At 36.4% G+C, this 14,391-nt stretch overlaps 1 protein-coding gene across 2 annotated transcripts in view; it reads right to left on the bottom strand.

The window, feature by feature from the left end:
* The window catches only part of mmp16b (matrix metallopeptidase 16b (membrane-inserted)), a 54,386-nt gene extending 40,517 nt beyond the window's left edge, over positions 1 to 13,869 (bottom strand). For both annotated transcript variants that reach the window (XM_073849029.1, XM_073849030.1), the window contains exon 1: positions 13,499 to 13,869. In XM_073849029.1, coding sequence (XP_073705130.1) covers positions 13,499 to 13,618 — 120 coding nt within the window. In that variant the 5' untranslated portion in view covers positions 13,619 to 13,869. The remainder of the gene's footprint in view (positions 1 to 13,498) is intronic.
* Between the last annotated feature and the right edge of the window lie 522 nt (positions 13,870 to 14,391).

The raw sequence follows: 14,391 nt of genomic DNA, 5'->3' as shown, positions 1-14,391 counted from the left end.
TTTAGTCATATAAAACCCAATAACAAAATGGTGGCCAGTGAAAATGTTGAGTGGCTAGTAATTTTTGAGAAACATTAGCCACAGCAGCTGGTAAGCAAAAAAGTTCATGTCAAGTCCTGAATATATGTGTACTTAAAGAGAGTACACCTTCATTAATTTTTTTGTTAAATTTAAAGTTAATATATTATAAACGTCATTGTTACAAATGTGTAATTACAAATATATTTAAATACATGACCACAAATGCTTATCTGTGCTATCTAGTCGTACCTAAATGGCTCAATTCATTGAATTGAATCTAAATTTAAATACCTTTTTATATGATCATAAATCACATAAAAAGAGGCCAAATACACACTGGAAAAGGAGATCAAAGTGGCAAAGAGAAATTATTCCGAAAAGATAAGGAACCAATTTCATTCCAGTGACTCTTCATCAGTGTGGAAAGGTCTAAAACAAATCACCAATTACAAGACATCATCCCCCAGCACTTTGCAGAATCAGCAACTGGCAGACGATCTGAACGAGTTCTATTGTCGGTTTGAAAAGACACCATTTACACCTCCAACATCACCCCTCTCCCCCACTCCTGCAACTCCCATTCAAATCAGTGAAGATGAGGTACGCAAGGTCTTCAAAAAGAACAAAAGAAGAAAGGCACCAGGCCCTGACGGTGTCACACCAGCCTGTCTGAAAACCTGTGCAGATCAGCTGGCACCCATTTTCTCACAGATCTTCAATAGGTCTTTGGAGTTGTGTGAAGTCCCCGCCTCTCTCAAACGTTCTGAAATCATCCCCATTCCAAAGAAACCCAAAATAACAGGACTTAACGACTACAGACCTGTGGCGCTAACATCTGTCGTCATGAAGTCGTTTGAGAAACTGGTTCTGGCTTATCTGAAGGACATCACCGGACCCTTACTGGACCCCCTGCAGTTTGCTTATCGTGCAAACAGGTCTGTAGATGATGCAGTGAACATGAGTCTACATTTCATACTGCAGCATCTGGACAAATCAGGGACTTACGCGAGGATCCTGTTTGTGGACTTCAACACTATCATCCCAAACCTCCTCCTGCCCAAACTAACTCAGCTCTCTGTGCCCACATCAGTCTGTCAGTGGATCAACAGCTTCCTGACAGACAGACAGCAGCTAGTGAGGCTGGGAAAATTCTCATCCAGCACCCGGACTATCAGCACTGGCGCCCCTCAGGGTTGTGTCCTCTCCCCACTGCTCTTCTCCCTGTATACTAATGACTGTACCTCCAAAGACCCCTCTGTCAAGCTCCTGAAGTTTGCAGACGACACCACACTTATCGGCCTCATTCAGGACGGTGACGAGTCTGCTTACAGACAGGAGGTAAAAGAGCTGGCTGTCTGGTGCAGTCATAACAACCTGGAGCTCAACACGCTCAAAACTGTGGAGATGATCATAGACTTCAGGAAAACCCCCCCTGCTCTCCCCCCACTCACCATCATGAACAGCACTGTAAACACAGTGGAGTCATTCAGGTTCCTTGGAAATACCATCTCTCAGGACCTGAAGTGGGACATTCACATAGACTCCATTGTGAAAAAGGCCCAGCAGAGGCTGTACTTCCTCCGCCAGCTGAGGAAACTCAACCTGCCACAGGAACTGCTGAAACAGTTTTACTCTGCCATCATTGAATCCGTCCTCTGCACTTCAATTACCATCTGGTTCAGCTCAGCTACAAATTCTGATCTCAGAAGACTACGTCGGATAGTCCGGACTGCTGAGCGAATCATTGGTACAACCCTCCCTACCCTTCAGGATCTGTACTTATCCAGAGTACGAAAAAGGGCTGCCAAAATTACTCTGGACCCCTCACATCCAGCACACTCACTTTTTGAACTGTTACCATCCGGTCGGCGCTACAGAGCACTGAGCACTAGAACGACCAGACACCGAAACAGTTTCTTTCCTCAGGCAATCCATCTCATGAACACTTGATCGTGGAACATACAACACTATACATTCTTTATTCTTTTTTCCGTTATTTATTTAAAGCACATACTTACTCCATTCAAATGTCTTTGCTATTTTTGCACATTGTCTGTCTTGTATACCTCTATATTGTTCTTTTTATAATATGTATCGTCTTGTCACTGTCTTTCTGTAGCACTGTGGAGCTCTGTCACAAAAACAAATTCCTAGTATGTGCAAACATACCTGGCAATAAAGCTCATTCTGATTCTGATTCTGATTCTGATTCAATTAGGTGTCAAAGAACATTCAACCTTATCAGTTCACACTTATGTATATTCACTTAAAGCATATTATTTCTGTAATATGTATATTTTTTAAAGTATGCTATTGCTAGAGTGTACATCTTTCTCACAAGGGATTTTCTGGTACTGTCGAGGTTGACTGGACATGTCACATGGCATTTGACATCAACAACACAAGATTTACAAAGTGTCTTGCCTCTCTTTTACTTTGGCTGCTACACTAACTATACACATTATATTAGCACTTAGCATTGTTTCTTTCCTGCTTTCTGTAACTGTATCATAATGGAGCTGTGACCATTTTTTGGACACTTAATTGGCAAACACTTTTTCAAAATGAGTTATGTTAAATAAAGGCCAAAAATTTCAACACAATTTTGAACATGTAACACACAGACCTTCTGGAACATTTCTAGCCTCAGGATTTAAATTCCTGAATTAATTTGGAACAGCATACTAGCATACTACTTTTACCATATGGCTGTTAGTATACAGTTCTGAATTCGGCAAAAGGCATAACTAGAGAGTGCTAGGTGTGAGCAAAGGAACATTTCATGAACTCTCTTAGCTGTTGCAATGAACTGTAATGGGCTGTTGTAACGCATCCTATGAGAGCTGTGATTCCAGGAGAGTGGTATTCTGAAGGTGCATGTTAAGATCATTTCATTCCAAACAACATTATGCTGGAAAGAGCTTTTAAGATAATGTACTTGAGGTCAAACATACTTTGAAACAATCCATAAACAAAAAGCCAACTAAACGTTTTAGTGCTCTGCCGCCACATAAATCAATAATTCAATATGAATCTCTGTATATGTACTCGTATGATACGTAAATATGCATGCAAATATTATGTAGCACATCTTTGTAGGCCTAGTTCTCCTCATGAGAAAGCAAAAAGCGGTTGAGAGCCAAATTGATTCTGTAGCTCTAATCAGACCCTGCGTCTCTAACCAACACAAGGGCTGATTACTAATTTATATGAAGAAAACACAGATGTGCTACAGAGCCGCAGGGGTCTGGTATGGCAGGGTGTAACCATGGTGATAAAGAGTCATAGATAGAATCAACTTTGTCATCCTCCGGGTGTTGTAATCACTCTCTTGTGAAGCTATAAATACAGAGCTCAGCCAAAATGATGCGCATTAAAAATGTCAATGAAAGGGAAAAAAAACATGCCTTGTTAATATACTCAATGTGTGTCGAATAAAACCAAGATTGCTCTGCGGGTAAACACACAGGCGCTTTCACACTCATGTTTATGCATAAATAAAGCAATGCAATGAAAAACAGGCTTAATAGGTGAAAAATTAAACATCCAGAAAACATGATTGTATAATTAACATCTTCTCCATGGTCCAACAATGTTCCAACATCCCCAACCAAAGGAATTTCGTCCAAATGAGTCAGCTAATCTGTCCAAGATTTGTTTTTATATTTTTTCAGCCTTTTCACAAGGCTGGTATTATTTATTAAACGAACCAAGCTAAGAAATAACAAAAGTCTGATAATATAATTATATAACTATTACAGAAGGTTTAAACGCTCACTGATGCTCCAGAAAGGAAAAACCATGCATTCACTTTTTGAATTTGAGGATCAGGGTAAATTTAACTTATTTTGTCTTCTGGGAAACATGTACATCTTTTGCATCCTGTAAAGGGCAGTACTAAGTGAAAGAATATGATATTTAGGCAAAATCAGAAAAATGTACACATCTTCAATCTGTTCAAAAGTTTTCACCCCTTGTTCTTAATCCATAATTTTTCCATGTGCAGGATCAGTAAGCATTTGAACCTTCTGTAATAGTTGCATATGAGTCCCTCAGTTGTCTTCAGTGTGAAAAGATGGATCTCAAAATGATATAGTCATTGTTTGAAAGGGTTCAAATACACAAAAATGCTGGAAAACCAAAGAACTTAACTTGTGGGACTTGAAGGATGTTTCTGAAGAACAGCAGACAGTTTAACTGTTCAGGACAAACAAGGGACTCATGAACAACTGTCACTAAACAAAAAAACAGCTGTGGATCATTCAGGTAACAACACAGTATTAAGAATCAAGTGTATGTAAACTTTTGAACGGGGTCATTTTTATAAATTAGACTATTATTTTCTCTTGTGGAGATATCTTTTATGTGAAATATCTTATTCAGGTCAGTACTAAATAAACAATAACATACATGTATGATCCCTCTTTTTTGGTAAAGGAATTAACATTTAGCAGATTCTGAAAGGGGGGGGGGGTGTAAACTTTTGACCTCAACTGCACGTTATGAATATATGATTTTGTTTTACAATTTTAAATAAAACCTGCTTATTATACTTTCCAAATCATACTGGTTATGGTAAAACCAGCTGTTTTTTAAGTATTTACTTTTCTGTATATCACCCACTTCACTAAATGGCTTAATACATTCAACACTGCAAGTTGAGTGACCATTAATATTTATTTGGGAGGCGAAAAAAATACAAATTTTATCTTAACTAGCCAGATGATCTCTCCAACATGTATTTACAATAAAACAGGCTTTCTTAATTACATGATTACACTTTGAAAAGACCTGAATTATTTCTGTTTGACAGAATCTGACAAAAGTGAATATTACCCAAAGAAAGATAAGATGCAAAACAAATAAATCATTTCACTATTTGTGAAAAGACCCTATTTTAAACATGAGGTTTGATTTCAAAAGCCAGCCAGTCCAAGACAGGTTTTCTTGATATTCAAAGTGCTTAGTCATTAGGTGGTGGCGTGCATCCTGTCACAATCTCGCCCTACCATGACAACATGAAAATGATCATTACCCAGAAGCTGCTGCCACATTTATACCAGATGGCAGAGACAGACAGAAAAGGGGCATGACGAGATGATGATGAAAAACATCCTTCTGGAGGACATTGGAACAACCGTGTTCCTTATGGAGACCCTTGAGTGTTTCCACTAAGATGAAAAATCCATCATAAATACATGATGTCTTGATTGTGACATCTGACGAGAGGCTGAGAGAGATGAGACTGGGTGCTTTTACATAATCTATTAGTGCAGTCAGTTCAGTCATTTATATCAAAGTTATTGTATAACTAAAACAAAAACAAAAAATACAATATCTAACATTTTACTCAATACTACATGCTTTGCATGAACATAAACAGATCAGAGTACAACTTCATCAGCTTTCTGCTTAAGGGAGCACGTCCTTCTTTTCTTTCCACTGCAGAATTTTCTCACTTGCTCTTTCTCTGTAGCTCATTCTCACTTTCTCTCTAGCTTCTCTCATTTGCATCTTGCAGCAAAAGCCAATCAATGAAGTCAATTACAGGAGTCAATATGTTGAAATGCAGTTGCATCCAAAAATGTGCTACTGTTTCCAGGCAAACAATTCTTTGTGCAAATAAGCTGCCATATTTTCCCTTGAGTGCAACGCCATCAATTTCCTAGGGGTCACTGACAGAACTAACCAATTGTAGAGGGGTAAACCCACACGTACTGCTACATAGTCTGCCCATTAACCAGCAGCCAGGAATATACTAATCTCCTCTACTTGCTTGTCTCTATCTCGCCCTCCTTTCCTTTTTTCTTTCTGCAACTTCCTGCTGAGCCAAACAACCCCTTTTATCCACTTTCTATGCCTTTAATCAGTTGTAAGCACATGGGTGTGTGTACGGTGTGCATTATGAGCTGAAACAGGTTTCAGGCCCACATGAGTCAACGATACTGTGAAAATTGGCTTATTTTCACTCTCTACTAGCAATATTCATACAGATTTTTGGAGCTTGCCCATGCAAAGCTCACTGTTATAACGCTAGGCTGTTGTGGATGGTTGCCAAGATGTTGCTATGTAGTTGCTAAGTGGTTTTAACTTCATGTGATTGACTGTAAGCTAATGCAAGTGGCTGTTAAGGTGTCTTTAGGTCATTGCTAAAGTGTTTCCGGTTCAAGTCTCTTCTTCAATCTAAAGTAGTATTTGTGACCCTGGACCACAAAACCAGTCTTAAGTAGCATGGGTATATTTGTAGCAATAGCCAAAAATACATTGTATGGGTCAAAATTATAGTTTTTTTATGCTAAAAAGTCATTAAGATATTAAGTAAAGATCATGTTCCATGAAGATATTTAGTAAATTGCCTACTATAAATATATCAAAATTAAATTTTTTGATTAGGAATATGCATTGCTAAAAACTTCATTTGGACAACTTTAAAGGCAATTTTATCAATATTTGTATTTTTTTTACCTTTTCAAATAGTTGTATCGCGGCCAAATATTGTCCTGTTCTAACAAATCATACATCAATGGAACATCAATTTATTCATGTTATTATTAGGGCTGTCCGTCAATTTTTTTCTAATTAATCTAATTAATCGCAAATTAAATTTGGCTGTGAAATTACCCACAAAAGATTATTTAAAGTCATTATTGTGTTAAATGAGAAAGTATCAAGTAGACATTAGAAATAGAAATATTTTATTTGATTCAACATAAAATTTATTACACACAAACATTTAGGCTACAACGGCCTAATATAAACTATGAAACATAAAAGAAGATAATTTGAGAAACATCTCAGTAGTTTTTGTTCATACAATGAAAGTCCAAAACAGCTTAGTTACAAACAGTCTTTTTTTTTTTTTTTTTATGAAATGATACTCTAAATAAGAAAATAAAACTGCCCGCAGGTGGCGGTAGATGTCTTTATAATTCATTCGATTCATTCAAACTGCTGATTCAGCAGATTCATACAGAAACTGCAGGATGTGTTGCTCACAGACGCATATCAGTTTTGCAGTGGCTTTAAAGGTAATATTTAAAATAAAATAAAAAACAGTTAAAATGTAACAATCTTGACTTCTTTTTTTTTACTTAAAGGAGTAGTTCACTTTAAGAACAAAAATGTACAGATAATGTACTCACTCCCTTGTCTTTCTTTCTTCAATCGTAAGGAAATTATGTTTTTTGAGGAAAACTCAAAAAGTTCAAACTCGGGGGCACCATAGAAGTCCATTATATGGAGAGAAATCCTGAAATGTTTCCTCAAGAAACATAATTTCTTTACGACTGAAGAAAGAAAGACATGAACATCTTGGATGACAAGGGAGTGAGTGCATTATCTGTAAATTTTTGTTCTGAAAGTGAACTTCTCCTTTAGCTGTTGTATAAAATCACACTAAACTTGTGATATTCATGACAAAACAGCATTTGTGTGATAGGCCTATTGTTCTCGCTGCTCATGTGATTACCCTTTATCATGATATAAATATGAGGCAAAAATGCATACAGGGACATTTTTTCCCAATATCTTGAATTTTAGTAGCATAACTGCATTTATGGAGTTCTTACTCTGCATCATATTTTTCATCTGTCAACTGTATGACATGTACATACAGCCTAGAGCAATGGGACAATCGAATGGTGCTGCAGGTGCAGTTCACACAGCCAGTAGTGGTAGAGTGTTCGGTGTTGGAAAAGGAAAAGCTGCTGATTTATCGGAGTTTGCTAAAGGACAAATTGTGATGGCACAGTGCCTTTAAACTTCGATCTCAGAAACGGTGTGCATTGTGAGTTGCATTGAGTAGTGTTGTAGTGAGTATGCATCAAAAAAGGTGCATGGATGGTCAAATGACGAACCGTCATCCAGCCATGTGTTTTCTGGAGACTGTCGAGTATTGTTCAAGCGACTGCAGGGCCACAGTGCGACAAATCACCAGCAGCTACAACAGTGGTGACCAGGGCAATGTGTAACCGCAGTCTTCTGCATATGGGCCTGCATAGTTGACCTATTCATGACAAACTGTGTTCCTTATCGGTGATGGTCGTTACCAACAGGATAATACTGCCAGAATTGTGTGTTTTGAGGAACGTGATGGTGAATTTCTGTTCATGCATTGTCCTCCAAATTCACCTGACATGAACCCAATTGAAAAGCAATGTACAGGAATTGGAGGACCTGCTGTTGACATTATTGTGCCAGATACTTCAGTAGAACTATTGCCACCTCACCGAATCAATGCCTCGTTGCGTGGTCATAATGTAATGGTTCATAGGTGTATAATAGGGATGTAATGATATTATCGATAGGGATGTCTCGATATATCATGATATTATCGATATTGTCAGAAAGTGTAGTTTTGAAAATATATTTAAACCTCTTATTCTAACATAAAAGGTCTTTAAAGTTGTGTTTTGGGCCATAATCAAGCCTGTTTTCGCTGTGCGTTTCAAAGCGAAGCGCACAATTTGTTCAAGCGATCAGCTCATGATCTGGTGTTTTCCGCCTCAGAACACCTCAGTTAACAGTGCATGTGTTTATTGCATTTGCTGTGAGTTTAGTGTGCATTTGGGAATGCAACGGCCACTAGTTATGCTTTATTTTCATGGCAGATGATTACAGCATTTCACTAGATTTATAGTGAGATGTGTTTTTGTAAGTCTGTTTTCCGTCTAAATAAAAGCTCTGCTGCCATTTTGGTCAAAATAAAAGTTTAAAAGTGCAGTACGATTTGCTGACAATTAGCGATTTAAATGTGTAATGTTACTGTAGTCTAAATTCCACAAATAAAAAGACGGTTGAGTCCCCTTTAAAATTCATTGACTTTTTTCTTTCTTAGTTAAGGACATGAGTTGGAGCTCTTAATTTTGAACTCAAAATGCTTTAAAATGTACAACGTTTTTTCAAGTTTTCAAGTCTTCATTTGTATTTTTTTAAAATGTCACAATAATATTGTTTCATGGACGTGATGTTATTGTATTGTGAGATTTTAATATTGTTACATCCCTAGTGTATAATTATAATGTTATAATGTTTTGCCAAATTGGTGGTGAATTTCTTACAATGTCTGACAAATGTCTGAGTTCTTACAATGCTTTATGAATTCTTACAATCTGAACACATATTGTTTGTGTGGCTATACTAAAACTGAGTATTTTAACCAATTGACATGGGAAAACTGTTTAATGTTTTTCCAAATTGGTGGTGAAATTGTGTGAATTTGTATGCTTTTGTATAAATTTGTACAATTTTAATGCATATTGATTTCAAGGCTATACTACTTAACTGTAGTTTTAACATTTAATGATTTAACGTTTACCAACTTCTATCATCGAGCTTCCAACCCAATCTTAAGAGAAAATTTAATTAGTAAATGTTTGGTGGTGATTCTGTAAATGCATATGAATTTGTATGATTTGAACACATATTAGTTGATAGTTGACATGGCTATCCTGAAACAATGAGTAATTTATTATTTATCAGTTGTGACAAATTTACTCCCATTGTGAGTGATTCTGACATTTTAGCGAATAGTTGGTGAATTTGTATGAATTTTGAATACATTTTTATTTTATGCCAAAAAGTTATTTTGTAAATTTGCTACTGTAAAAATATCAAAACGTAATTTTTGATTATTTATTTGCATTAATAACTTAGTTTGAACAACTTTTAAAGGCAATTTTCTCAATATTTTAATTTTTTTGCACCCTCAGATTCCAGATTCCAAATACTGTCCTATCCTAACAAACCATACATCAGTGGGAAGGTTATTTAGATGATGTATAAATCAGTTAAAAATAATTTACCCTTATGACTGGTTTTGGTCCAGGGTCACATATATTCTTCACCAATTTGCCAGAAAAAAAAAGTTGAGAACTGCAATAAGAGTGTGTTGGTGGTTCACTGCAAGGGACAAGTTAATATTCATATCCATAGCACAAACGATTAGCCAGCAGCAGTATTAATTATCACCGCCTGCTTTACTCCTCCTCCCTTCATGGCATCATGACAGACTCGAATGCATTTAAAACTTAGTTTAAATTGATTAAGGTTCTGTACTTTTATGTCTACTTCTATCATCCACAAAACCCACACCCTCTTATCCAAACCATTAATAAGACATATGACTGTTTACACTAGCTCAGTGGTCAATAGCACATAGCAACAACCCCTTACTCCCTATTAATCACATATAGAGCCAGAGTCATGAGGTGTCATTTCAGACTTAGCACTAAGCTAAGCACATTTGCACCTGTATGCGAAAGACGTGCGTAATTAAAGCCCTGGGAGCCCAATCTTGATTTCAACGCTGAATCCTTGAACCTTGCGCTCTTTAGTCTATTCCTAGTTCAGGATCAGAGGTCCCCCCTCCAAGCAGTCATTACTCATCTCACACACACACACACACACACACACACACAATCTTTCTCTTCCCCAAAGACCACTGACCTGTGCACTCAGCTCACAACTGCTGCCAACCACTGCAGCCCTGCCAGCAAAAACCCACACAGGAGCTACATGGGTGGCAGAGAGCTGAAAAGAAGAAAGAGGTCCTACTTACCAAGAAAGCGAAGACCACTAATTTAGCATTCAGATGGTTCTGTCCCACTGGCGCTATTGTCATTTTGTAAAAGACAGTTTCATCAATACAGTCGGCTCCAAAAGAGCATCAATATTATCATGACAATACCATGTCCACCATGAGCTGATCCATTGGCACAGCGCCCTCTACAACTCTCGCCTCCCAGCCATACAAGACCGGGTGGGTGACAAATTCCCTCAATGTCAACCAGCTCTGCCAGCAGCACTAAACATCACATTTGTGCCCATTCCAGCCCAAAGGAGTTTGGGGGAGAGTTGCTAAGCAACTTACATAATCTTTATGTGCTTCACATTATCGCAAGAGTCTGCGGTTGAGTAGCACTGAGTGAATCAAGGTCTTACTTTCCCTATCACCCCTATTGATCGTTGCATGGCCAGTCAGAGGCGTACGATTGTCATCTCTGACTGAATGGATTTGGACCGGAGGAAGGAGTAATATCTCTGATTGTTGCTGATCTCTCTCTCTCTCACTCATGCCTCAGGTCTGCACTGTTAAGAGCTTGTGAATTAAATTGCATAACAGTGTATGATTAAGTATGAAGCATGTTTAAAGGTATACTTCAGATAGCATTTCTGTCCAGCAGTACACAGGAAGAAATTGGAATGGAATAGAATAGAATAGAATAGAATAGAATAGAATAGAATAGAATAGAATAGAGTTCATGTTTACTCAGTACAAAATTACACAATAGGCTTAAAATAGATGGAATAAATAGAATTCTTGCTTATTACTAAAAATTGCAGAATAGAATGGTATTTCTGTTCACTTTGTATAGAATAGCAGCATTCTGGTCTATTCTGGTTAAGTCTTATCCAATAATAATAGGAATGCTATTCTATTTTGTTCAGTATATCAAATTGCTATATGGAACAGAATAACATTTAAATTAGCTTTGCATTACAGAATATAAATAATTATGTTCAGTACATAATAGAATAGAACGGAACACAATAGAATAGCCTTTCAGGTTACTTTGTATTATAAAATTGAATATAAATCTGTTAAGTATACCAAATCATAGAATAGAATAGAATAGAATAGAATAGAATAGAATAGAATAGAATAGAATAGAATAGAATTCATGTTTACTCAGCACACAATTACACAATAGGCTGAAATAGAATCGAATGGAATTTCTGTCCACGTTCTACTATGAATAGATTAAATTGAATAGCAGCATTCTATTCTATTCTGGTTGTGTCTAATCTAATCTAACAATAACAGGAATGCTATTATGTTTTGTTCAGTACATAGAATAACAGAATAGACTTGGCTATATTGAATAGAATAACATTCAAATTTGCTTTGCATTGCAAAATAGAAATAATTTTGTTCAGTGCACCAAATCACATAATAGAATAGAACAGAACAGAATAGCATTTAAGTTTACTTTGTATTACAAAATTGAATAGAAATCTGATAAGTATACAAAATTATAGAATAGAATAGAATAGAATAGAATAGAATAGAATAGAATAGAATAGAAAAGAATAGAATAGAATTCATGTTTACTCAGTAAACAATTACACGATAGGCTGAAATAGAATTAAATGGAATTCCTGTCTACTTTCTACTAAGAATAGATTAGAATAGAATATCAGCATTCTATTCTATTCTGGTTGTGTCTAATCTAATCTAACAATAACAGGAATGATATTCTATTTTGTTCAGTACACAGAATAACAGAATATACTTGGCTATATTGAATAGAAAAACATTCAAATTTGCTTTGCATTGCAACATAGAAATAATTTTGTTCAGTGCACCAAATCACATAATAGAATAGAACAGAACAGAATAGCATTTAAGTTAACATTGTATTACAAAATTGAATAGAACTCTGATAAGAGTAGAATAGAATATGATGTATGTTTATTCAGTAAACAATTATACAATAGACTGAAATAGAAGTGAATGGAATTCCTGTCCAATTTCTATTAAGAATAGATTAGAATAGAATAGGAGAAATGTATTCTATTCTGGTAATGTTTAATCTAATCTAATAATAACAGAAATTCAATTGAATTTTCCTCAGTACACAGAATAACAGAATAGACCTGCCTATATAGAATAGAATAACATTCAAATTTGCTTTGCATTTCAAAATAGAAATAATTTTGTTCAGTGCACCAAATCACAGAATAGAATAGAACAGAACAGAATAGAATAACATTTCAGTTTACTTTGTATTACAAAATTGAATAGAATTCTGATAAATATACAAAATCATAGAATAGAATAGAATAGAATACAATAGAATACAATACAATACAATACAATACAATACAATACTTCCCGTTTACAAGTAGCCTAGTCTACTTTATTCTGTTTTGTAGACATGATTAATATTCTACTCTTTTCTTTTTTTTTTGTAATAGAAGGTAAACAGGAATTACATATTATTTTGTTCTACTCTGTAACACAAAGTAAACGGAAATTATATTCTCTTCCATTCCAGTCTAGTCTATTTTTATGTTCTTCTATTCATTTTACTCTGTGTACAGAATAACAGAATAGAACAGTATAGAATTGCATTCTTCTCTACTACTGTACACCAGGCTAGACTATAGCATTTCTGTTTACTAGGTGTACCAAACAACAAAACGGGGTTGCATTTCTTGTATACTGAGTACAGATTAAACTAGACTAGACTGGAACAGGATAGCTGTATTTACCATAGCACACATTCAGACCGCACATGGTGCAGATCCACCAGGTGATTCAATGTGATTTTGTGCAAGTGCTGCCCTGATTTATTTATGACCTGCAATATATCTCGTTCCTGTAGGTCTTACTAAAAGCAAGACGCGTATTCTCACGTTTTTGTGTTTATGACTCAAGCTGAAGATGCTGATGCTGATGTTGGGCCAGTCTTACCTCAACGCTGAAATGATGCTCTTCGGCCGCTGAACAGCACATCCACACAGCGTGATGGAGCCACAACAGCACTGCATACACACAGTCCAGCCTTCGTTTTTTAAGCAACGTACTGTTCATATTTGTAGATTCGCTTGATTTTTTCCTTTATCGATGACTATTTATGTCTCTATCCTCGTATGTCAGTTAAGCAAGTGGCATTTTGGACCGAAGATGAAACCATCGGAGCGCGGAGAAGCATCGGCGTCCGCACATTTTGTCATTTGCCTGGCAATATACATTCCATCTTGCCTATCCGATGCACTATTTCGAGGCATTTCTTCTGCTTTAAAGCGTTACCTTGGCGAACAGGCAGGTTGCTTTTCTATATTGAGCAGCATCCAGAGCGTAAGCACTGCGCATGCGCTCTGACTCACTGGGCTGTGATGCTTGTTGACTAGTAGGCACCATTCATTCCGTCTTCATTCTAATTTCTCTCCTGTCAATCACAGATCAATGAAGGTGTAAAAATGGGTCTTAGGTAGGCGGGCTGACACTGACGGTAACCTCTGGCAAACGGACGTTGAATTGGGTCAGCGTCAGTTTTTCCAGCGGTCAAGCATCCTTCCGTTTAATAAGATAATAATAATATCATTAGTCCACTGATTCCAGAATATTGGGGAAACAAGAAACAAATACGTGACTCTGGACCACAAAACCAGTCTTAAGTAGCACGGTTGTATTTGTAGCAATAGCTAAAAATACATTGTATGGGTCAACATTATCGATTTTTTCTTGCCAAAATCATTAGGATTTTAAGTAAAGGTCATTAAGATATTTTGTAAATTTCCTGCTGTAAATATATAAAAAAATCTATTTTTATTAGTAATATGCATTGCTGAGAATTTCATTTA

The sequence above is a fragment of the Garra rufa genome, chromosome 10 (genome assembly GCF_049309525.1).
Source record: "Garra rufa chromosome 10, GarRuf1.0, whole genome shotgun sequence".
NCBI lineage: Eukaryota > Metazoa > Chordata > Actinopteri > Cypriniformes > Cyprinidae > Garra > Garra rufa.
This window is presented reverse-complemented; position numbering and strand designations above follow the sequence as displayed.